This window comes from Physeter macrocephalus, chromosome 5, assembly GCF_002837175.3.
Source record: "Physeter macrocephalus isolate SW-GA chromosome 5, ASM283717v5, whole genome shotgun sequence".
Taxonomy (NCBI): Eukaryota; Metazoa; Chordata; class Mammalia; order Artiodactyla; family Physeteridae; genus Physeter; species Physeter macrocephalus.
In genome coordinates, this window is record NC_041218.1 from 77570451 (window position 1) to 77597462 (window position 27012).

General features: G+C 35.5%; 1 protein-coding gene across 6 annotated transcripts in view; it reads right to left on the minus strand.

Moving 5' to 3' along the window:
• HYCC1 (hyccin PI4KA lipid kinase complex subunit 1) overlaps positions 1-27012 on the minus strand; it is a 93377-nt gene that overhangs the window by 29722 nt on the left and 36643 nt on the right. For all 6 annotated transcript variants that reach the window (XR_003679906.2, XM_028490103.2, XM_024128463.3 and 3 more), the window contains exons 2-7: positions 17187-17265; positions 11751-11852; positions 5858-6037; positions 4917-4997; positions 4300-4415; positions 3830-3925 (exon numbers count right to left, since the gene is read on the minus strand). Coding sequence is in view for 5 of the 6 variants with exons in the window: in XM_028490103.2 (XP_028345904.1) it covers positions 3830-3925; positions 4300-4415; positions 4917-4997; positions 5858-6037; positions 11751-11852; positions 17187-17237 (626 nt within the window). In the remaining variant the exon portion in view is untranslated. The remainder of the gene's footprint in view (positions 1-3829; positions 3926-4299; positions 4416-4916; positions 4998-5857; positions 6038-11750; positions 11853-17186; positions 17266-27012) is intronic.

Below are 27012 nucleotides of genomic sequence, written 5' to 3' on the forward strand. Positions count from 1 at the left end.
GCCCGCGTACCGCAAAAAAAAAAAAAAAAAAAAAAAAAAAAAAAAATAGTGCTCAAGTTGCTGGAGAAGATTATTTCAGATGGGTTGTAAAGGAAGGATGGAGAAGATTTACAATGGTGGAAAGGTGTACAAAGTAAATAATAAGCAATGAAAAGTCAACTGTAGGTTCTTTCAACAAGGAATTTCCTAGTATAAGATATGCTCTAGAACGGCTGGCAACTGCAAACAGGTGGGAAAAAAGAAAGAGCGGCTGTGTATCTATAGTGAACATGTGTGTTCATCATTGGGGTACTAGCTATCATTTATTGAATGATAACAAAGTGGCATACACTGTGCTAAGAGCTTGTTCTCCCTCCCTCTCTCTCTCTCTCTATCATTTTATCAGTCAGGAAAATTAATCCACAAGATGGTTTATTTGCACAAAGCTGTCCCTAATAGACAGAAAACAAGAAGAAATCTGTTCAGTGGTCAGGAAGGCTGATTTAGGAATCAAGAGTGGGTCAGGGTTTCATTACAGATTCACAGGAACAAATACACTGATCAAGAATCCTTAGCAGTACATATTCAAGTCAGTCACCGAGGTGACTCACCAAGTGAACAAAATCAGGACAGTCCCTTAGACAATGGGGGAAAATTTAATTTACAGCTCAGTACAGTTTCATCTTTAATATTTATATTCTACATCAACAGGCAAGATAAGCCATTTCTTAAACACAAGTTTATTAAAAGAGATGCTCAACAGAAAAAAAAAGAAAAAAATATTTCCCCAAATTTAGAGGACTTAGGAATATACTAATAAAACTTATTTGTAGTATTGGTGGGTATGTTGCTTTTAGGAGAGCCATATGTAATATTTAGTACTAGCAGAAAATAAAAACTTGTTGACTAAAACTCAGTCTACCTCTTGCCTCCTTTCAGATCTCTCTTCTAGTGGTCCATGCACATATGTAGGAGGAAAACACAGGCTATCAAGCTGGCCATCAGTCTGCTTACAGTTAACAGAAGCAAAGCTTATAGTTAACTGAACAGATTTTTGACCAGTAGAATAGATTTGTATGTATGCGTGGAGGGTGGGAAGTGTCCAGGATTGTTTTAATTCCACGATTCATTACAATCAGAAGGTTAAAAAAAGAACAGAACACATTTGTCACTGAACCTAGCTCAGGTATTCCACGAAATTTTTCTGGTTGCATTTATGTGCCCTTCCTCCTAGATAACCCAGTCTATCATTTTGGCATAATTATCATCAACAACCAAACTAATCAGCAATCTGAAACAACTGCCACATGGCCAAAACAACTTGATTAGCCATAACACAGTGTGATCACTTTATTTTATTCTTCAGGAAAACCTGCACCAGGACTAAGATCATCAGGAATCTCTTGTACTTTAACTATCATAATCATTTATAACTTACTTATCACCATAGTTCTATAACTAATTTTCCTTCCATAGCTCTGGACTAGGCTTTGCTTGATTAGATACTAGTGCTTTCTAGTTCTTTGCGATACATCTTTAAAGTGTACACCTTAATTAGAATATCTGATAAATGATTAAGGGAATCCAGAGTTAAGAGAAATAAATAACTAGATTTTAAACTATTGAGAATACAGTAATAGGGAATCTAAAACAAAAACAAAAGCAAACTAAAAAAAGATGGAAACGATAAATTTGACGGAGTTCCTATTACATCATGTTCTGTGGCTTAAGAGTTAGCATTATTAAATAGTTTAAGTCTTTTGAATTACATAGATCTCTTTCCTCCCTCATTTTCTTATAGCTAGTGAGTATACAAGAGTTTTTCTTGTGGCATAGAATTAATGTAATATGTTTCTACTAAAATCTTCCTCAGCCAAAATCCTATAGCTAGTTTTCAAGTAATCAGTGTTTCTATTTGTTTTCAAAACCAGCTCTTACTTGCTTTCTTAAAGGATTATGTAATTCCCTGGTTAGGTAAAATTGATATATTAGCAATTTTCTACCCAGAACATAAAAGTAACTGTATTGAAGATAGTGCATTGTAGTTACACAGGACAGAAACCAGTGACACATGTTCTTTCCTAACTTTGCCATCAGTCATTTCAGGAAAACATCAACAGTGGTTCTTATTTAGGAGGTTGCGTTAGAACATCTGTATGTAGTAGAACGTTAGAGCTTCAAGCATATTAGAATATTCCTGGGTCCTACCATCTAAAATACTGCCTTAAAGTAGTGTGTTTTAAGTTCTACAGGTGAAAAGTTCCTGCATCGAACTACTCCTTAAAGCCAATGTTTCTGAAGTGTTGGTTCTTACACTCATTTTAGTGCATAACAACATTTTCACTGGACCATACTGAAATGAGAAACCAGGAATGCTAAACATCTCACTTTTGACTTATAAACTGTTGTCCTTCCCTTCCATTCTACCCCTTATGGGTGTTAAAATACTCTCCCCTTTCATTAAATAATGTTGACGGTAGATATTTATCATACAATGACTTGACAAAAGACGAAGTCGGCAACACCATGTAAATACCCACTTCAGCTTTTTTGAAATTTTACAGATCTGTGAAATTCAAAAACTCTGGGCACCTCTGCCTTTAAAATATTTAAAACAAGAAACATATTAGAAAGAGTAAGTGAGAGAGATGGCACACTGGTACCATCTTCTAAGGTGCAGCAAATGTACTTATGCTCTAATTCAGGAAATATCTGAATGACTCTCCACTTCTCTATCTTCTCTAATAAGCCCCTTGCCTTGTTACCTCCCTCTCCCTCTGGTCCTGCGTGGTTTTCTATCTTACTCAATAGAATCAATTTAGGTTTTTTGTTTGTTTTGACTTGATTTCTAAGTATTGTTCTATGTACCCTCCCTCTTACTAACTTTCCAAAGCTACATTTTCTAAATAAGTTTCCCAAATCTAAATTATTTTACAAGTTCCTTAATTCTATATTTTCCCTTATTTACTTGAATTACTAAAGGCATTTTCTCTGCCTTGTTTTTTTTTTTGTTTTCTTTTGTTTTCATTTTTTTAAAAAAAGGTAACAGGGACTTCCCTGGTGGTCCAGTGGTTAGGACTCCTCGCTTTCACTGCTGAGGGTGCGGGTTCAGTCCCTGGTTGGGGAACTAAGATCCCGCAAGCCATGCAGTGCAGCCAAAAAAAAAAAAAAAAAAGGTAACATCTTCAACATAGAAAATGTAGAGAATGACAGAAAATCACACAGGAAAAAAATTAAAATAAACTATAATTCCACCAAGTAGACATAACTATTGTTAATATTCTGGTCATATGCAGTCAACACTGGAATCACACCATATATACTATGATTAAGTACTCTTTTAAATCAGAATTCTTAAATATTTGCATAGTATACCCAAGGATTACCATAATTTACTTAACCAAGCTCTTGGCTAAAGTTTTTTTAACATGAAAAGTTTAAAAACCAGTATCTCTTACTTACTTCTTGGTACCAAATTAGAGCACAATAAAAATAACTACCTAGATAGATAGATAGATAAACAGACAGATAAAAAAACAAACAAAACCAACCACAAGACAAAAACTGAAAGGTCATAATCGTTCCATTCTTTTAATTATATAGTATGATCCTTTTCTAATTAAATATTCTATTGAAATGTTATTCAGCTTTACCCACTTCACTGTGTTTTTTGGGACTTCATCGTGTTTTTAGGGAGCTTTCTGTATGTCGACTACGTGGAGCTTTATATTAACCTATTTAGTGTTTCAAGCAAATGATTAAACAAAACAAAAATAACTTAGATATGTAACAAACTAGCAATCCTAGATTCATATATTTCAATACTAAAAATATTTGAATTTTAATTTACCTTGAACAAATGTGACACAGTGATTGAAGAGAAACACTGGGCATATAAGTTAGGGCAGCATTGTAACACAACAAAAGGAATGTCAACACTTCAAACCTAAAGATAAACCAAAAGAATATTTACAAATCTTGAGACTTCTAAGAAATCAACTGTAATTAAGCAAGCATTGGGGAGGGATATTATGTTACAGAACACACCTGTACAATATAATCACACCAATAAGAATACAATACTGAAAGGAAAAAGTAACAGTCATATGAAAATTATCTTAAAAATTCAATGTTCCAGATGACATCTGAAGCAAAGTGTAAGTGACAAATCGGGAAGACGTGTTTTTCTCTTGTATAAAAATGACTCAACATTTTAAAAACTGTTACATACAACTCATTAAACATTATTTATAAATATACTGAAATAATTTCTTAAAAAATTAGCATGGTACAATAGCAGGTTATGTCTCCACAGTATACCTATTCTGTGCTGTCAGCATCTCCCTTTGGGGGTGAGGTCCGCTGTACACAACTTTTGACAAGCCATGCTGGGATAGGGCGCTCTCGGTCAGAGCCATGGACCCAATGCTGGAAGGCTAAAGAAAAGACATATGAATAAAGAAAAAAACATTCTGTTGAAGATGTGGTATTTAGAATATATACACCAGTAAGAATGATTGCCATGAACATCATACATCTTGGAAATATTCAGACTGCCTACTAAGTATTCTGCTCAAAGATTTAACAAATAATTAAAAACAAACCACAAATAGAAATACAAAATACTGTAACTTTAAAAATTCTACCCCAGAAATACATAATCGCCACACATAAAAAATCTAATCTTATCTGTCAGGTGAAGGGGAGAATATTTCAAAATGAATACTTTTAATACATCTTTTACAATCAGGTTTTAGTTTAAAGATTTTGATTGCCCATTTTTACTTTTGGGAATAGCCAATACTTTGTGTGGTGTTTTATAATTTTTAAGGCACTAATAAACTGATCAAATTTTTTGTCTCAATAACCAGACCCTAATTTATAGCAACTTCAAATCTTAGGACCAATAAACTTACTTTGACAAAAATGTCACTTACCTCATGATATACAGATGGTTTGGATAAAGATGGAATCGTAAAACTCAATACTTTGCTATGTCCCTGTTTGTCAACTATTTCCTACAAAAGTGAAAGAAAATATCTTACAATATTTATTTTTTACACATAAATTTAAAAGCTGAATTTAAACTGTTAGTCTAAAAAAAAAAAAGACCTGAGAAGAAAGGAATTTTAAATTCAGCTAAAATCTTCAACTATGATAATCGATTATTCACAAATACTAGGAGTTAGCCTTCTCCTTAAAATATAAGTCACATAGTTTTAAGGATGAAATACAGATGTAGTGTGGTAATAATCATTGATTTTTTTCTCATGTAAAAAGTTCTACTTTCTAAATCAATTAACATAGTTATGAAATACATTATGAAATGACCCTTAAATTTTTTTTTCCACTGTAAAAAGTACAAACCTTAAGTATATATCTAGAATATTGTACTATTTAATATACAAACACTATTAGTAATGCAAACTATATATTTTAAATCAATGGTGTGAAGTCTGGAGACAGTCCAGATTTTACAGAATTATTATTGGTAGATATTAGACTAGATCTTTTCTCCCAAACTTTCTGTGAAGGTCACAACAGACAATTTATAGACAGTGGATTTTAAGTTTAAAAAATTTAAAACTCAACACTGATATTTTCAGATACCTCCATAAAATTATTTAAATGGACTGATTTTTTGTCTCCAATCAATCAAAAAATGTATATTTACATAATTGTATGTATGCCCATATAGCCTTCAACCTCCATAAAATTATTTTTGGGAGAATGAGCTATGAGTCATTTGATGTATTAAAAACAAATATTAGCTTTACTAAAATGAGAAATAGTTGCCATTATGTATTCATTTTTGTTGAAAGGGTTATATGCTTGGCTCTTGTCAGAAAACATTTTGTTAACTACATTAAATACAAACCAAATTGTAAACCCCTAGGAGAAGAGCTTCAATGCATCCACTGCTATGCACATTTCTGCTGGCTGAGACGGCAAGGTAGCACCAAATCAGTTCTGGAAGAAACTGCAGTGTAAATCGAAGCAACTGCTCCTCTCCGCTGCGATAGAATTCAAAGAGCTGGTGACAGACAGGTTCTAGCAACTGGAAGAAAGACAAAATATTCATCCAAGGACTGGACTGTATTTGAATGACACTGATATATGAAATATACAAGGTTTTCCCTGATTGGTAATTACTGAAATATACAAATGTTTCCATTTTTTGGAAGCACAAAACTATTCACAGCTAAGCTATTTAGTAATGAGCTCTAGTGGAAGGCCAAACTGCAAACTAAGTGTATAGTGAAGCACTTTATAAACTCTAAAACATTCTATAACTCGAAGGTAGTATTGTTATTAAAACCATATCTTTTAAAATTCCTAAAATAGATAGGTTGTGAGAAGTTTCTTCCTGAATATCCTTGCTTCCAGATAAAACATGTCAATATAAATGTTTGGCTACAGGGTTGGAGAAATTGAAATGGGAGTCCTAGGGAGTTACTGTCTCATTGCCTTCCTGAGTTATAACTAGGCAGCATCGGACAGCAATGACTAGTATGTGGAGGGAGAAGTTGAATAAAATAAAGCCCTTAGGTCTAGTTTCTTACTGTAACCATGGTTAATTCCCCTGGATGATCTAAACGTTGCTATCATTTTATTTTAAAGTTGATTTGGACTTACTGATAGCCTTTTTTCCCCCCCACCACACTCCCCCAGTTACCCAGTTAACAGAGCTGACTGTATCTTTATAACAGACATTTTTTAAAAAAATCAGAAAGTCAAGATAAGAGACTCTTATAGGTAAGTATTATCTTAAAGCATACATAATCATCACACACAAGTCATTAACGAATATGTCAGGGCTACTTTTCAAACAAGCAGGCTACTATTATATTTTCAGTGAACGGGAGTTCATTCACTTCACTAACTTAGGCAATAGATTGACGTCAATTTACGAAACAGATTTTCTACTACCAATAATTGGAACGAACAGGAACTAAAGTGGATGTTTTGATTTCAAAAAAGTTCAATATGTAAAGCAAACCGGGTACAATTAAAGTCAGTATTATAGAAAAAGTTATACTTTAATAAATATTGACTAAATCAAACTGGTCTTTCCTATTGAAAAACTATCTTCTGACAGTTAAGGAACATTTTTCCACTCTCAGAATGGTCATCAGAGTGCAACAGGTGTCCACTGTGGCATGGCAAAGGCAACAGGAAACTGGAGGGTCAGAGGCAAAGTAACCCCATTCACAGATAGCAAGAAAAGTTTTTAGGGTAGGAATTTGGAAGAATGGAGAGGGGGATGGTGGAAGAAAGACTGGTAGGGGAATGTTTAGCTTTCAGGGTGGAGTTTTAAAAATTTCTTTGTGGACCAGGGTCGATAATCTTGTATTGTGGTGTAATATCGCTCATCTCTAAATACCAGAAAAAGCTTTGATTAAATCAATCAATATAGTCTAAAAATTATTTGCAAACTTGTGAAACTTTATGCTGAAAATTTATTCAATAGGCTGCATGAACACATAATCAATTTTAATCAAAACACTCCAAAAGGCCTTTTAAACTAGTTTAAAGTCTAAAATTAAATGGAGTTTTGGTTATGAAAGCAGAACCAAATGAAGACAGATTCAAAAGGGATGTAGAAGTTATATATTGCAATGAGATTAGATGAAATTATGCATATCAAACCACTAGAGGTAAATACCAGTATCTGTGCAGGATTTTACAGCTTGCAAAGTACGTTCACATATATGAACCCATTTAATTCCCACAATATTATATGGTACAATGTCATTACCCTCATGTATACTTTCAACATAATGAAATTGAGACAAAGAAGCTATCAACTGAAACCAAAAAAATCACACAGCTCACGAAAGTCAGACTGAAGTCAAGGCTTTCTAACTCCTTTATAAACATACCTGAAAAACGTCGGAAAAGAATAAACAATATACAATGTGGGAAACACAAGCAGTGTTTGACTTACCTAACCTGAATATATTTGAGACAAGCAATGGAGCATTAGAACATGCTGTATTCCTAGTGTCTTGCTTGAACTTTTGAATTATTTTCTCATGAAAACATTGTTATACTTGGTGGGTAGGTTTCATAATACTGTTAAGAGAGAACTACACCTCAAGTATATTTTGATGTGTTAAATGGCCTTTTTATGGTTTAATCATCATGTACCTTCTTTCCATTCTAAAATACATTCTGAATTCTAAAACAGTTACAAATGAACTTTTACAACAATCTATTCATAAGTAAGAAGCTGTATCTTAAGAGAGAATTTTAATGGTAATAGAAATGTATCATAAAAATGCCTTTAAATGACTAAAGCAGGGATAGAAGATGGAAAAGAGCTAAGTTTGGGTAAATTCACAAGAGAATCTTCCAAACCTTTTTTCCATGGAACAATTACTGAGAATACAGGTAGGAAACAGATACAGAAAAGTTGGAGGGCACTACTTTTCAGGTGCCAGTAGCCAATGAACTGACCTCCTCTCACTCTGGGATTGCTATGCCTAGAACACCAAAAAGATTTTATGTGGCTTTTTCAAAAAAAACAGCTGGTTTCATAACAGACTTGAGCATTGTTAGCCTCTAATCGTATGCCTATCTTAGTCAATTAAAAGCACTGGTTAAGGAAATTTCATTGTATCCATAAACTGCCTCTTTACAGTTTCTTGAGCCTGCCACACATACCTGCCTCAGGGCCTTTGTAAACCTCTTGCCCCAGTTTTATTTTCTTCCTCTAATTCATTCAGACCTTAATTCAACCATCACCTCCTCAGTCCCAACACATACTTCCCCTACTCTGCTTTATTTACCTTCACAGTTTTATCACTGACATTTTATTATACACTTAGGTATTTGTTTAATGTTTCTTTCACCTACCAGAATACAAGTTCTAATCTATAAGAAAAAGAATTTGTTCTATTTTGTTCACTGCTACATTTCTAAGTGATTTCTGGCACACTATATGTGTTCAATAAATATTTATCAAATGAATTTAACTGAATAATGAAAAAGTACTACTTGTAAAATCTAAATACCAAATTTCCCAGACTTCAAATAACAGCAGAATCAACGTTCCAAATTTCAAAAATGCCAAAAGACAATGACATCAACTTTTTGGGACTATCTCCACTTTAAGACACAAAATGTTCTAAAGAGCAAAAGGAAGGTTATGATGTCAAAGTAGACACTGCTATATTTTAGAAGCACTTCTAAGTACATTTTTAAAGACTGAGTTGTCTTTTTAAGAATACAGAATACACACTGTCATTACCACATTCATCAGGCTAAAAACATAAAACAAACTTACATGCAAAACCTCCTAAACCAGTGCTTCTGAAAGTGTGGTTCACGGACTGAAGACCATCTACAAACTGTTACCAGTCCTCAACAACATAAATACAGAAATTGAGAGGAAATATTTTAAAACTTTTATAGCAACTTGATATGGCTGCAATAACCAAGAGGGTGATCAGCAGACTTATTGAACAGAGTAGGGATCAGTTAGGGGGTTATCAAATTTATGTGGTACCTCACATGTGAGGTGAGTTGCATACTTGTCATACACATTAGGTACACATATTGGTCTGTGAGAGATTGGAAAAAAATTTTAAACTGGTACTTCACCACAAATAGTTTGAGATATACTGCTCTGAGCCATTAGAGCTCACTGTCATCTGAATGAAAGAAATACTATGAACAAAACTAGCCTATCAGAAATTTACCTCTATCCAAAGCAGCCTGGTTAAAACACACTTCATTAGAGAAATAATTTTTAAGTCTTTCAAAATACTGAGCAGTAAATGATAAATAAGACTTAATTTGTTTAAAAAAAATAATAAAGCACACAGCTATACTTGCTCCATTTGGTAAAATAATTCTCAAATAAACATGGAAAACTTAAGACAGCTTCTACCCAAATACTTCAAAAACTAAAACCCTTCAAGAAAACAAGCTACTATACAAATTAAGCTTTGGGGGCTTCCCTGGAGGCACAGTGGTTTAGAGTCCGCCTGCCGATGCAGGGGACACGGGTTCGTCCCCCGGTCCGGGAGGATCCCACATGCCGCGGAGCGGCTGGGCCCGTGAGCCATGGCCGCTGAGCCTGCGCGTCCGGAGCCTGTGCTCCGCAACGGGAGAGGCCACAGCAGTGAGAGGCACACGTACCAGGGAAAAAAAAAAAAAAAAAAAAAAAAAAAGAAGCTTTGGTAAGGAGGAAGGGACAAGCAAAATATGATTGCTCTATTTAGTTATTCCAGTTAAAGTTTTTGTCTCGTCAATATAAACCCTAGTCTTTTTTTCAGCACCTAAAATTCATAATCTTTATAATCTTCTTTATGGAATAATCAGTAGAAGCTGGGTTATTCTAGACCCCCTCCAAAAGAGGTTACCTACTCAAATAACAAAAGACTCTAGTTTTGATAGTTTCATCCCAAAGGCATATAGGTCCACATAGGACTAGACGCCAGGTGTAAGTTGTTTTACCCCTAGATAATAGGATTAGTGGTCTTAGAGCCTATCGTTTCACCTACCAAACTCAAGTGTAAAAAGAATGCATACCTCATACTCCTCCTCTCTACTCCACCTCCTTCCATTCCCACTGACACTGCCCTAGTTCAGGTTCTCAACAGCCCTCCTACACTGTTGTCATAGCCTCCTAGTCTTCTTGTTTTCATTTTTTCCATTCTCCAATCTGTCCTCCACATAGCCACCTTCCTAAAACAATCATCTGGTCAAGTCATCAGCACAAAAAAAGTCTAAACTGCTTATGATGGAATTCTAGGCCCGCCATGGTTACAACCTAAACCTATCTTTCCAGCTTCAGTTCCCAACAGTCTTTCATCTCTTGTTAACTACTGCATTAGCCTATTTGCTTTTATCTGAATGCCATGCCTTTTGATTTTCCTCACTATTTCCATCCTTACCTATTATATTTCTACTATGAATGGTGGGATTTATAAGCACCAGAATCTGGAGTATAGATCATTTTGTCACCTTCAAACTAAATTTGCTATCTAAAAAAGAAAAGGAAATGCGGGGTGGGGTGGAGGGGCACACAGAGAAAAGAAGAAAGGACTGGGAAAAACACCAGCAGGACCAACTACTTGCTACTCCTCAAATTCCTCACATTTTCTCAGGCCTCCATATACTATCCCTACAGCTTGGAATGTCCTTTTACTTTCCACACCTGGAAAACATGTGCAAATCCATCTAGACTCAGTTAGGCGTTGCCTTAAAAGCATGTATTTACATATGTCCTCCCTTTCCTCTTACGGGATAAAGACCATGTGCTACTCATCTTTGATTTTCTGTTGCCTAGCACTGCAGCTGGCTCATAATGGGCACACAAATATTTGCTGAATGAATACATGAATGCAGTGACCCAGATTTTCCAAGGCTATCTCCAGCAAGATAGATAGATAGATAGATAGATAGATAGATAGATAGACAGACAGATACCTACATACATAATGCATAGGTAGATGAGCAGGAACATGTTCAGAGGTGGCTGTGGAATATGGTAATAATTCTATTTCTTGGCCTGGGTGATGGTACACTGGAGCTCATTTTATTATAATTTTTTTTATTCTGCCATTTTTCTGCACATAAAGTATTCTTCTCTTATCCCTCTATCCACTTCTCAAAAGTAATCAGCTAAACACTCCAGAATATACATTACAATTCTTTAAACTATACTTTTCTTACCCTTTTTAATATATGTGTTATTTTTCACAGTAACAAATTAAAAAAATCAATCAAATGAATACTACTAGCACAAAAAGAGTACTTACCTCACTTTGTGGCTCCTGGATAACTTTATAGAGAGATGAAACTAAAGAACTCTTGTCTTTCAAATTTGTAGCATAATTTGGTAAAGATGTTTCTGGTAGTGTCTAAACAAATTTTTAAAAATACATTTTATTTTTATGAAATGTCCAGAAGAGACAAATACAAATACAGAAAGCAGATTAGTTGTTGCCAGAGATTGGGGGACGGGGAATTGGGAGAAGGAGGAATTGGGAGTGACTAACCAGGTATGGAGTTTCTTTTGGAGGTAATGGAAATGTCATAGGATTAGATGCTTGTGTTAGTGGCACAACGTTGTAAAACCACTAAAAACCACTGTATTTTCATCTTAAAAGAGTGAATTTTTCATTATGTGAATTATATCTCAACAAAAAAGATTGTAACAATAAAATAAAAGATATATTTAATCCTCAACATCAACAGGGACATAAATTAACATCAGCACTTCATCTTTGATCACAGTTTGGGGTTAGAAATAAGAATACAAATAATTTGTAAAGCCGGAGATACATTTTTTGTAGCATTATACAGATTACCAATCTTATTAGCAGTATTTTATCCTGTTTCTTAATAAACATGTTATATAAGGATCTAATGTTTCAAACCTTAAAGCCACAGATCATCTATCAAAGTAACTCCTGAGTTACATGTTGTGACTGTTCTACTTTACAGAATTGGGGGGAAATTTTTTACTTCTCAGAACTGGAGAAAAAGATAGCCATACTACCAACAAACTAGTGTTCTCAATGCCATTTAAAATATCAGCAACTAATCACAAAGCCACCCTTTCAGAAAGGACACTATGACCAGAGAGGAATGGGAAGAGATAAAACTCCAGTAGTAAGTCAGACGGTTTAAGATAAAAGTAGTAGGGAAATCTGAAGAAAAACAAAAAACAAAAACCCACTTCATCATAACAAATGATAAAAACCTATCCTTCTAGAGTATACCCCTTCCTTAACAACTTCTGTCTCCCAAGTCATTATTTTTTTCCCATGAAAATTATTTCTATCAATCAACCAATTAATCAACAATGTTAATCCTACAGTAGATATAATGTCTCAAGGTACTGCTAACAGTCATTCCAAGATATACACTATTTCTTACATGTCCCACATCTTAGTATTTCATGATTTAAAATGGGTTATGGTTAGTGTATATAGGTGTGTGTATGCATAAATAGACATAGAAAATTAAACAGCATTAATTTTTATAATAAGGACATTTGGTTCATTTTTACCCTACTGTGAACTCCTTGAGGGCAAGAACTATCTTATCTCTCCATCCACAGCATTCAGCACAAAGCCTCGTACTCAAATCTTTGCTGAAGACATTTAATAGATGAACAAAATAAGAAATAAATACTGTCACTGTTTACTCTTCAGTAGATTCTTTAAAAATAGGTCACATTTCACCTTAGGATATATAAGTGAATAGCTTCTTTTTTTAATTTATTAAGATAGTTTTGTTTACCAGAATGGTAAGTAAATGTGAACTATCTGGGAACCTTCCACAATTCTTCCTGGGCGGGGGGTGGGGGTGGGGGAAGCAGGGAGTTTCACTGCAGCTGCTTACACAAAGAGGAGATTAGGGCTTTCTTCAGTATTTCAAAAGCATGTAGCAAAAGATCTCCAGGCAACATTCCATTTCCGTTATTTGATCAAGAGTAACCTAATATTGATGGAATTTATATAAAAGGGAATAATAGTCAAATAAACAACAGATTTCCAATCACCTGAATGATAACGAACCTAAGTATACATGTAAAACACATTAATATATGTGTATGTATGTGCACACGTGCACACGTGTCTAAACATAAAATTTTAAACCAAGTGAATTGAAAAATAAATCTTAAAAAATGATTAGTGAATAGAAATATTATTACATACACTATGTAGGCTAAAACTGGAAGAGTCATTAAAAATGTGAACTACAATTTTCAGTTTATGTACCAATTAACCCTCATGAGGTAAAATATTTTTTGTGAAACAGCCAAAAACAAAAGGACAGCTCTTTTCTGAAAAGACAAGTTCTAGAAAATATCCTGGGCCTAGGCTACTACTGCTAAATGAGAGGAAGGATCTCCTAAAAATTAGTGTAGTGAACTGTTATATTTTATCACAATTCTGTCATTATTTCATTTTGTGAATGTGGGAAAAGTTAGTTTTGTCTATAGAAGGAGAGAAAATACAATTGCTGTGTTTATGAACAGTGCTTTGAAAACCTTAAGATCTAAAAGAGCCTATGGATTTAATACCATGACAGCAAACTTTTAAATTTTCTTACACTGTACTAGTTCAAAGGTACTTGCCTTCTTAAATACCAGCTAAGCTTTCTCACTTTTCAGAAGGCAGAACTGGAGACAAAAGAAGTTATAATGGGAAATTATGGTAGGAAATTAGTCTTGGCAAAATTTGAAGAAGACAGATGCTCCATACTAAAGTATCATTTGGCAGATGGCTTTTATAAAATGTAAGGAAGTGATATGGGTTGGGTGGAAGAGAATTAATGAAGATGGACAGATGGGTGGAGAACCAATAAATAAAACAATTCTGACCAACAACATTACACATAAGACTAGATTTTGAGTCACATATTGTGATTCAGTGACTACCAAAAAATCAAAAATCTGGCAGATAAATCTACATATAACATTAAGAAAAACAATACAATCTGAAAGATAATATTTTACAAATAAATATTTGTAAAGACAGAGATTGAACTAACTATTCATGAAACCTTAAAATAATGACGTCTGAGTCTAATTCTCTTTGTTGGTATACTAAGAGAATATTAATAAGGGCCCATAGCTAGAGTAAATACTCCTTTTCCAAAGGCAAAAAAGAAAGAAGAAAAAAAAATTGCACAAAGCAAACTGCATTGTCTTTGTGCATTTGAGAGAATGTTGAGTGAGGTTATGAGGTTGGGAGTTCAGACTGTACCCATGGAACAGTGTGCACAGCTAAAATCATCTTCAAAGACCACCTATTTCAGTTTTTCTGGTGAGGATACTGAGACCCAAAGAAGTTATGTGATTTGTCCAACATCGTAAAACCACCTAGAGGAAAAATTATGATTAGACCAAAGGGTGTCTGACTTCTCAGCCCCATGTACTCTGTACCACTTACTTTATTAATCATGATGACCTTGGCCTTATTAGCTCCACAGTTATTAGATTAAACAACGAAGCAGAGGCATAGATTGATAGATAGATAGATAGATAGATAGATAGATAGATAGATAGATAGACAGACAGATGATCCCTAAACTTTATTTCTTAAATATTTTCACCAAAACATATAATTAACATAACAAATCATTTCAAAAGACAAGATATTCAATTTTAAAAGTATACTTGGGAGATTTGTTCTCATGCACTCTCCTGTCTTCTATTACTTTTACTATGCTGCTGATTTTGTCTGGTAACCTTAATCTCTTCATCAAATATAAACAGAGCTAAATTCAACACACATTAAGACTGAAAATAATTTTCAGAAATGCCTACCAAATTAACCATGGAATAGGAAATATCTTCCCTTATACTTGACAATAATTTAAATCATTTGTTATGTCAAATTGATTGAAAATTGGGTAAATTTAATTTTGGTGGGTTAGGGGAAAGTTAAATAACCTTTTATTTCATGGGGCCTAGGATTTTACTCCCCTCCTCTCAAGGAAAAGTTTCCTTCCCAGGAAGGGAAGGAAATAAACAAAAAGATGGGAAGGGAAGAGAATTAGTCATGATTTTCAGTTATTTGCCTTAATAGTTGATCCTCCCCTAAGCCCCACATCCTTTATCGAGCCCTCTTGACACAACTCCCATAGTAAAGAATGGCTAACTGGCTCTATTTGCTTTTGCAAATTTTACTTCATCATTAATATAAGAATGCCCTAGAAGTGGTATTCAACTGTTAAACTTGACAATTTTAATCAACCTGCCAAAAAAAAAAAAATCATGGTAATGAACCATATTAAACACTCTTGAAGCAGGAAAAAAGCTTAAAAACACAAAGACAACATATGTTAAGAAAAAAAGGCACACACCAGATTTAATCAAAATATTAAAATATGTATACTATATACAGTGCCCTTTTATAAGTGCATGTATAACTACATCACTTTATGATGAGTTACGGGATCCACAGAAAGATATTCAATTCATGACTATAAAAGCTGAGAAAATGAAAACCTTTGTCATTCATCAGGATGAGATAACGACGGGCAAGGCCAGCTACAAAATTTAACAGGAAACATTCCTTCTCTCAAGGACATACTGCAACTAAAAAGTGTCATAACAGCCTCCATTTTTGAATGACTACTGTATTCTTACTCAGTGAGAAGCCTTGTAATCTAAAATCATAGATATCAAGAACTTTGCCATTTAAACATATATCGGTTAACAATGAAACACCCCACTCTTGGCAGGAGGATCTAAGTCACCTAGACACAGAGGAGCAGGCTTCAGATAATGGGTTTCTGAACCCAACATTCCACACAGATGTTAACTTTGTAGTTCCCAAGACAACATGACCCTGGGTCCACTTCACAGTCCAGGCCAGATTTTAACCCCATTACACATAGCTCTGCTCTGTTTTGAGTCTATCAAAATACTGTTTCATTTAAATTTCACCTTTCCTGAAAATCCTATAATAATTTTATTTTTTCCTTTGTTTGGTGAGATGCCTACAGGGTACCTATTGTATAGTCTCCCTCACTGAAACAAGCCAATAAGTCTGACTTTTGTCCGAGGCCCTGGCCTAACTTGGCTGGACAAAAAATGACAATTTCAGCCCAAACCCTTCCTTCCTGTGGTTCATGATCAGGAAGCTCACATAATTATGTGTAACAACAAGACCCAGAGGACAAAAAGAAGTTAGTTAACTGGTTAAAGGAACACTATTTTAACTATCATAAAGAAGAGTTCATGAGACAAGAAAACAGAGTTTTATTTTTCTTCATCAACTAACCAAAAGTTATATACCCTTATACAGGCACTGGGTTAGCCAACTAGAGAAAGATGCACTGATAGAAAGTTGGGCAAATATCTTCCCATCTTCTCCTCATTGTTGATCTGCCCACTTCCAGTGCCCCCCAGATTGGGAGAAACATTTCAACAGTGAATCTTTCATGGTGGTTGGAGAGAGCAACATCAACTTTCAGAGACTTTAACCATTCTTTGTGGTGTTGCCATAAAAGGGAGAAAAGAAACTAAACTACTTGGTGAAAAAAGGAGTCAATTTCCTAGGAAAGATTACTATGTGTAAATAATTCCCTAATAAGATTTTTTGGAACATTCTTTTGCTTTCACAAGTATTTAGCTTTTTAGTCATTAAAAAAAAAAAAAAAGTCACTGGAATTTAAACCCCAGACACAACTTCTTTGGAATATAACTATTATATTAAAACAGTAAATATTACCTTAAACTCTGACAACCATTCCTCCACAACCCCTTTCTCTGAAGTGAACATCTTTCCACATCTGTTCTAAACCTTCAACCTGAAAATTAACATAGCAAATTGTTAAAATTTTGAATATATTTTCTTTATAGTCAGATTACCAAGAATTGAAGTACTCCTATAAAATTTAGCTACTTTGTTACTTGTGAAATTAAAGCAGTTTCAAACATAAATTACTGGGTTCATTTCAAAACCAATGTGCACAAACAAGCATTAAAATGCAACAATTTTGACAAAAGTATAAATATCATAACATGATGAAATTGGCTCTGCAATTTTTCATTCGGCATTTAGTAATACCAGCTGCAAAACATACTGGACATTTTTCCCTAGTTTCAACTAAATAATTCCAAACAGATAATGCATCTTAAGAAAACTGTAGAGGGCCTTCCCTCGTGCCGCAGTGGTTGAGAATCTGCTTGCCAATGCAGGGGACACGGGTTCGATCCCTGGTCCAGGAAGATCCCACATACCGCGGAGAGACTAAGCCCTTGTGGCCACAACTACCGCGTGCTGCAACTACTGAAGCCCCCGCGCCTAGAGCTCCTGCTCCGTAAGGAGAGAAGCCACCGCAATGAGAAGCCTGCGCACCGCAATGAAGAGTAGCCCCCACTCGCCGCCGCAACCAGAGAAAGCCTGCACTAAGCAGCGAAGATCCAACACAGCCAAAAATAAGTAAATACATAAATTCATTTAAAAAAAAAGAAAACTGCGAAAAACATTTTAAAACTGAAAATATAAAAAGACGTGCATCCAAAACTAACTTTATAGAAAGCATTAATTTAATTTGCTTATATTTCAGTTCTTTACTACAGTAACAATCTATCTAGGTAAGCCACTTGGTTCCCCGAAAGCTTAATATTCATAAAAGAGAAGTAAAAGTGGTAATATCCAAGATAATGACCTTAGTCTTAACAATAGTTATTCATAAGATTGAAATTTACTTAAGTATAAATAAGAAAAAAGGAAGCTAAAGGAAATGCAAAACAAATTTATCTCAAGCAAAACTTTTGTCGAAGTACAATGTAGTTTTCTTCACCCATCCATCTATAGGAGAATGAACTTAAAAACTGTTTCCTGAGGGGAAACTTTATTAGCTCTAGCTGAATTTCCTAACCTCCTAAGTCAGGCACAAACCCTGCATTAGCCTTCTTAATTTTAATCAGCATTATCATGTAGTAGAAACCAGGACAGAATTGACAGAAACTGAATCCTGATTCTATTCTTACTTATAGTATAACCTTGGGCAGGTTATTTGCCTTACTTTTTTCATTCACGAAATAGGGATAACCACAGTACCTACTTTCAATAGATTATTGTGAGAATTAAATGAAAAAAATGTAAATAAAAGCACTTATTACAGTACTTTGCAATAAAAGTGTTATTACTATGCAATATTATTATCAAAGAATATCAACTTGTATAGCCTCTGCTCAGCTGTCTATCAAAGTATAGATACTTCTTAATGAACAACACAGGTTCTTGCAAAGAATACATTCTAATGTTTCTGTTGTCTAATTTCCATTTTTAAAAAATGGTTAAGAAAAATACATGTATTCACTAATTCATTTATTCATACATGAGGAATTACTTGAGAGATATGCATTTTATTTTTCAGGATAAAAAACAGCCCTTTTTTATTCTAAATTTTATCCTTGGATCAAGCCAGACTATTAGAAAACCACATATTTGTACCATATTATTGATGTTATAGAACTGTCCATTCAAATAAACTGAGCTTTGGAATTATGCCCAAAATGTTACTGAAAACCCTGCTAGATCACGTTCTTCCCTTTAAAATCCAAAGGAGAAAAATCACATCTTCATTTTTCCATACCAGGAAAAACTCTCCTTTAGAGTAACTGGTTTACTTTTTCTTTTCTTTTTTTTAAATTGTAGTAACTGATTTTTTAAAATTTATTTATTTTTATTTTTGGCTGCACTGGGTCTTCGTTGCTGTGCACGGGCTTTCTCTAGTTGTGGTGTGTGGGGGCTGCTCTCGTTGCAGTGTGCGGGCTTCTCATGGAGGTGGCTTCTCTTGTTGCGGAGCACGGGCTCTAGGAGCACAGGCTTCTGTAGTTGTGGCACATGGGCTCTGTAGTTGTGGCTCACAGGCTCTAGAGAGCGCAGGCTCGGTAGTTGTGGCACACGGGCTCAGTTGCTCCGCGGCACGTGGGATCTTCCTGGACCAGGTCTCAAACCCATGTCCCCTGCGTTGGCAGGTGGATTCTTAACCACTGTGCCACCAGGGAAGTCCTGGTTTGCTTTTATATTATGGATACTGTGAATCTCATTACAGATTCTCTTTGCTTTGATTTTAATAAAATGGGAGTCAAAGTTTCTGCCCTAACTCTGTAAGCAGGCCAGGATTAATTTTATTTATCATTTTATATTATACACTTACCCTTATTTTCTTTCTACCTAGATCTACTTATTTTTATCCTGTTATACATGTTTGTGAAGCAAAATGAAGCAAGGTAAATATAAATGCACATGAGTTTTCTTTTGTATTTATCCACTGTTTATCTAGTAAATTAGGACAGAAAGCAATCACAAATAGAACGACACTACATCAAGTTACAGAGAATTGGGGAGGTAAAATTTTTACAAAAATTCAAAATAATTCTCTATTTAAAATTAATTTTTAAAAGGTTAAAAGGAATCAAGAGGCATATGCAAACGGATCAAGAATAGTCAAAGCAATCTTGAAGAACAACAGAGTTGGAGGACTTGGATTTCTAAATATCAAGGCTTACTATAAAACTTACCAAAACCATAGTAATTAAGCCAGTGTGGTATTACCATAAGGTATTATCATATTATCATCATATTATCATTACCAAAAAAGAAAATGGAACAGTTTAGAGTGACCAGAAACAGACCAACACATACATTATCACCTGATTTATGACCAAAGTGACACTGTAATTCAGTAGGGAAAGGGTAGTCTTTATAAAAAAATGGAACTAGTTCAACTGGACAGCTACATGGGGTACGGGGTGGGGAGAGAACCATAACCTATAGCTCATGCCATATGGAAAAGTCAGTTGCAGCTGGATCACAGATCTAATTTTAAAAAGTAAAACAAAAATTTTAGGAGAAAACATAAGAGACTACCTTCATAACCTTGGGGTAGGCAAAATTTTTAAATAAGGCACAAAAGCATTAATCATAAAGGGGTTTTTATAAATTGGATTCATTAAAAGTAAGAACTTCTGTCTGCCAACAAATGAATGGATAAGAAAATGTGCTACACATACACACACACAATGGAATATTATTCAGCCTTAAAAAGAAGAGAATCCTGCCATTTGCAACAACATGGATAAACCTGGGGGACCTTACGCTAAGTTAAATAAGCCAGACAAAAAAGACAAACACTGCAAGATCTCACTTGTACGTGGAATCTAAAAAAGTCAAACTCATGGTAACAGACAGTAAAATGGTGGTTTCCAGGGGGGTGGGGGAAATGGGGAGATGTTGGCCAAAGGGTACAAACTTTCAGTTACAAGATGATCAAGTTCTGGTAACCTAATCTGCAGCATGATAACCATAGTTAGTAATAATGTATACTTGAAATTTGCTAAGAGAATAGATCTTAAGTGTTCTCACCACACACACACACACAAAAATGGTAACTATGTGAGGTGATACATTTGTTAATTAGCTTGATTGTCGTATATCAAAATACCACGTACATCTTAAATATATATAATTTTTATTTGCCAATCATACCTCCATAAAGCTGGGGGTGGGAGGGGAAGAGAAGAACTTCTATTCATCAAAAGATACTACTGTGAGAATGAAAAGGCAAAACCAAAGACTGGAAGAAGATACTTACAATTGACATACTTGACTAAAGTCCCATATCCAGAACATATAAAGAACTCATAAATTATTAAGAAAAAGGCAGAAAATTCAATAGGAAAAGCAAGCATGTCACTTACCCAAATGGAGACTTAATATAAAAGGTGCTTAAATTTGTTAGTCATCAGGGAAATATCACACACACACACACACAGACACACAGACACACACACACACACACACTTACAAGTATGGCTAGAATGAAAGAGATAGTACCAAGTGCTGAAAAAGATATGAAGCAACCAGAATATTTATACACAGCTAGCACGGATGTAAATTAGTACAGTATCTCGGAAAACACTTTGGCACTATCCTCTAATTGAACACATGCATACTCTAACAACCCCACACATAAAAATATACCTTACAAGGACTTCCCTGGTAGCCCGGTGGTTAAGAACCCATCTGCCAATGTAGGGGACACGGGTTCGAGCCCTGGTCCAGGAAGATCCCACATGCCGAGGAGCAATAAGCCCGTGCGCCACAACTACTGAGCCTGCGCTCTAAAGCCTGGGAGCCACAACTACAGAGCCCACGTGCCACAACTACTGAAGCCCATGAGCCTAGAGCCCGTGCTCCACAACAAAGAGAAGCCACTGAAATGAAAAGTAGCCCCCGCTTGCTGCAACTAGAGAAAACCCACATGCAGCAACGAAGACCCAACACAGCCGAAAATAAATTAATTTTAAATATATATATATATATATATACCTTACAGAAATGTGAATATATGTCTCTGAAAAATATGTTCAGGAACATTCACAGCAGCAGTTTTTGTAAATAGTCAAAAACTAGAAAGACACCAAGTGTCCATCAAGAGTAGGATGGATAAATTATAGTATATCATACATGGAGTTCTACACAACAATAAGCAAACTATAAATACATCAATGTCACAATATTAGGAAAAGGAAGGCAAACAAGAGTACTGCTATACAATTGCATTTATATAAACTTCCAGAACAGGCAAAATTAATCAATTTTGTTAAAAATCAGAAGAGTGGTTGCTCTTGAGGCAGTTAATTCTTGGGTTCTGGTAATATTATGTTTCTTGATCTAAGTGCTGGTTACACAGGTGTGTTCATTTAGTGAAAATTCATCAAGCTGAACACTTATGTTTTGTGCAGTTTTCTGTGTATATATTATACATTAGTAACACCAGACAGCTCCAGGCCTCTTATCATTCACTTGATAGAGATCAAATGGGAGCCCTCAATTGCATAACAGAGTTCACATGAATACTCAGTAAAATTGTCCCTCTCCATACTTCTTTGCCTTCCTCTGCAAAGCTCAAAAGGGAGACCTCAAAACAGCACCCCCCAGAAACTTTCACAGCCTCACCACCACTACCTGCCTCCACCAGGACTAAAGTCATTTTCCCTTCCCCCCGTTGATGTCAGGAACCACAAGAAACTACAGCTCCCAGGCTACACTCAGCCCTTGCACACGGATCTTCGTAACTCTTTGAGGGCCCTCTATTTTACCTTCATCTCCTATTCCACCCTAATTCTGGAAGAAGGTTCTCTTTCACTGTGCCTTCTGGAATTGACAATCTGTTACCAGCAAAATCTTCTATATCTTCAACAGTTCTCTCACTGTCACTTTCTTCTTGTTCTAACAAGAAGCCTGGCTCTTCTCTGAAGACATTGCTTTCCCTGCAATCTTCTCAAAGAGGACTGCTTTTCCTCTCATAACCCTGGAAGAAACCAGTGGCCCTAGAGGTAATATTACCATTTCAGATCATTCTCCCTCTCTCCCCTCGAACCATCCACCCAATGCTGTTCCGAAACTCATGAAGCTGTCATCTATCATTCAATCCCTCCCTTTCATTTCTAGATGATTTTAGCTCTGGCTCACTGTCATGCATTGAAACTACTCTTCCTTCTCACTCCCTGAATTCTTAATTCCTAAAAATCTCCTACAACAATACTGTCTTCTTCCCTGCCTCAGAGACTCAATCCTATGATCATAAACTAGACCAAACATCTACATTTTTAAATATTGCCAACCTGAAAGAACACCCAAATGGTCAAAGTTGGAACAATTTGAGCAACAGAACAAATAAGCTAGTAGTGAATTATTACCCAAAGTATAAAATAAATATACATGAGTCCATATTGATATAAATAAATGACTAAATAAATAAATATTAGAGAATAAGAGACAAATCTTTTTTTCAGAAGAATTCCCAATAATATATATAGGTATTTCCCCCTCTAGGAGGAGTTTAGTCTCTGCCACCTCCCCAGTGAGAATGGGCTGGACATAGTGATTTCCTTCCAAAGAAGAGAGTATGGAAAGAGGAAAACAGTAACTTTATAGTGGAGAAATCTGATAAACACTGCCTTGATCAAGGTTAACATCACCCATGATGTCATGTGAATATCATGTACCCTTGATATGATGAGAAGGGCACCTTACCTCTAAAAAGCCATAAACCCAGTATAATCATGATACAAACATTAGAAGAAACTCAATTTGAGGGATGTTTTACAAAATATCTGACCTATATTCCTCAAAACTAAAAGGTCATGAAAAATTAAAAATGCTAAGAGACTTGCAGACCAGAGAGACTAAGGTGACATAACAACTAAATGCAATATGGTCTCCTGGATTGGATCCTAGAAAAGAAAAGAGATAGTAATTAAAAAAAAAAAAGTCTGAAATTTAGGTAATAGCAAAGTAATAGTAATGACAAATGTACAATGGTAATATAAGATGACATTAGGAGAAACTGAAACTGGGTTTGGGGTATACAGGAATTCTCTGTACTATCTTTGAAAATTTTCTATAAATCTAAAATTGTTTAAAACATTATTGAGGCTCTGATGTATTTCTGTTCTAGGATCCAATCCAATTGACATTTACTGTGTTCAAAAACAAAACAAAATTTAAAAGCACAAAAACACATGAGCACATATTTCATTAGTCATCACTTATCATGTAGCCACTGTCTACTCATAAATGGGAGTGAAAAAGACATAAGTCCAAGTATTATTATGAAAATAGTTATGAGCTTGCAGACACCATGAAAGGGCCTTCAGGACCCCGAGAGGTCTCAAGATGATACTTGGAGAACCATTACCCTAGTGCCTGTCATTACCCACTCTGATCACTCCTCTTATCTTTTTGGCACACACTTTTACGTACTCAGACCCCAAAACGTTTTGACCATACCTGAATCTAATGTCACCTTCCAACCTTCTCCTTTCGCTCCTTACCCATTTCAAATTCTTTAGTCAATTATAATCACCATTTGGAATATGCTCCCTCAACTCCTTTGCTCTTACTAGTTTTACTCCTTTAGCAAAAATATAGTTTTGGTAAAATCCAACTCTCCACCTAGTCCATGTGAGCACCCATGCAGCTGAACAAGGTGGAGAAAACAACTAAAACAACACCTAAAACTCATGACCAAGAACCTGACTCGAGTTCTTACTGCTGCCTGGCAATCATGCAGTGTCCTCCTCCCCATAGTCCATTCAACTTTGCTACTGTCCTATTTAATTGTTTCGTGCATTCTACCTGATCCTCAAAACCCCAAAACCATCTCCCCATTCCTACTCTCAGCTGATGATTTTAATTCCTACTTCACCGACCAATCAGAAGAGAACTTCCACAAACTCCCAAATGTCTACCAATCTTAAAGCATCTGTATCTTTATACTCCATCTCCCCTTCTGTTAACTATAAATGAACTGTCCATGATCCTATCTGCAGCCAATCCTTTGAATTACACACAACCATCCTTTCTTGTCTACCTAAAGAAATTGCTCCAACAAGTCTCCTTCTCTCCCTAATTAAATTTCTCCCTCTCTACTAACTCACTCCCCCTAAAAAACTCTCAACCTTATTTCCTCTTTAGCTACTTTCATATTTCTCTGCTTCTGTTTTATACTCAAACTTCTCAAAAGAGTTGTATGCTTGTTTTTAACTCCTACCTCCCCTCACAACATTTTTTTTGTTTTTAGAAATCAACTTTGAGGTATAATTTATACACAATAAAATGTACACATTTTAAGTGTACAGTTCTATGCATACATCCTTTCCTGTCAATCCTTCAACCCCCTATCCCAGCCAACTACTGATTTGATTTCTATCACTATAGATTACTTCAGCCTGTTTAAGAACTTCATATAAATGGAATTATACATTATGTATACTTGCGACTGGCTTCACTTTCTCAGCATAATGTTTTTGAGATTTATTCATGCTGTTGAATGTAGGAATAGCATTCTTTTTTTATTGTATGAATATACCACAATATGTTTACCTATTCACCTGTTGATGGGAACATGGATTACTTCCAGTTTGGAGCTATTATGAACCAAGCTGCTATAAATATTCATGTGGCAGACTATATTGTCTGAGGATGACCACAACATAATCTTCTAAGATGACTTGGACACACCTTTCTTCAAGAAGTAGAATCAGTAACCTCTCCTTGAATCTAGGCAAGCTTGTTACTATGGCTAGATCATATAAGGTGATATAGCTTCTACCTGATTCTCTGTTGGACCATCATTCTTCGAACCTATCCACTGTATTATGAAAATGCCCAAAGAGTAATATGGGAAGACCACATGTAGGTGTTCTCCAGTGACAATCCTCCTGAGTCCCAGCTAACAGTCAGTATCAACGAGCAGACTTGCGAGTGAGGGAGTCTTCAGATAATTCTAGCCCCCAGCTGTCAGATTACCCCTAGCCTTTGAACATTCTCAGCTGAGGCCACAGGCATTGTGAAAGAGAAAAGTCATCTTCATATGCCTTTTCTGAAATCCTGACCTACAGAATCCAAGAGCATACGAAAATGGCTTTAATTTACGCTATTAAATTTAGGATGGTTATGCAGCAATAATAACTGGAACGATTTGTATACAAATCGTTAAGATTTGTTAAGAATCCACCCGCCAATGAAGGAGACACGGGTTTGAGCCCTGGTCCGGGAAGATCCCACACACTGCGGAGCAACTAATCCCGTGCGCCACAGCTACTGAGCCTGTGCTCTAGAGCCCGCGAGCCACAACTACTGAAGCCTGCACACCCAGAGCCCAAGCTCCACAACAGAAGCCACCGCAATGAGAAGCCCGTGCACCACAACGAAGAGTAGCGTCCGCTCACCGCAACTAGAGAAAGCCCGCGTGCAGCAATGAGGACCCAGAGCAGCCAAAAAAATAAAAATTAATTAATTAAAATTTTACCCATTCTAGTGAGTATATAGTGGCATTTCATCGCTTCAATTTATTTCCATGATGACTAATGTTGAATATCTTTTCATGCACCTATTCGTCATTGATATATCTTCTTTTCTGAAGTGTTTCTACAAGTTGTTTGCCCATTTTTAATCAGGTTATATGTCTTACTGAGTTTTAAGTGTTTTTAATATTTTCTGGATTTACATTTGTTTTGCAAATATTTTCTCCTGGTTTGTGACGTGCCCCTTTATTTTCTTAATGGTATTTTTTTTAATTTTTTAATTTTATTTCATTTTTTTATACAACAGGTTCTTATTAGTTATCAATTTTATACACATCAGTGTATACATGTCAATCCCAATCTCCCAATTCATCACACCACCACCACCCACCCCCACCGCTTTCCCCCCTTGATGTCCATACGTTTGTTCTCTACATCTGAGTCTCAATTTCTGCCCTGCCATTTAGGCTGCTTCCATGACCTGGCTATTGTAAATAGTGCTGCAGTGAAATTGGGATGCATGTGTCTTTTTGAATTATGGTCTTCTCTGGGTATATGCCCAGGAGTGGGATTGCTGAATCATACAGTAATTTTACTTTTAATTTTTTAAGGAACCTCCATACTGTTCTCCATAGTAGCTGTATCAATTTACATTCCCACCAACAGTGCAAGAGGGTTCCCTTTTCTCCACACCCTCTCCAGCATTTGTTGTTTGTAGATTTTCT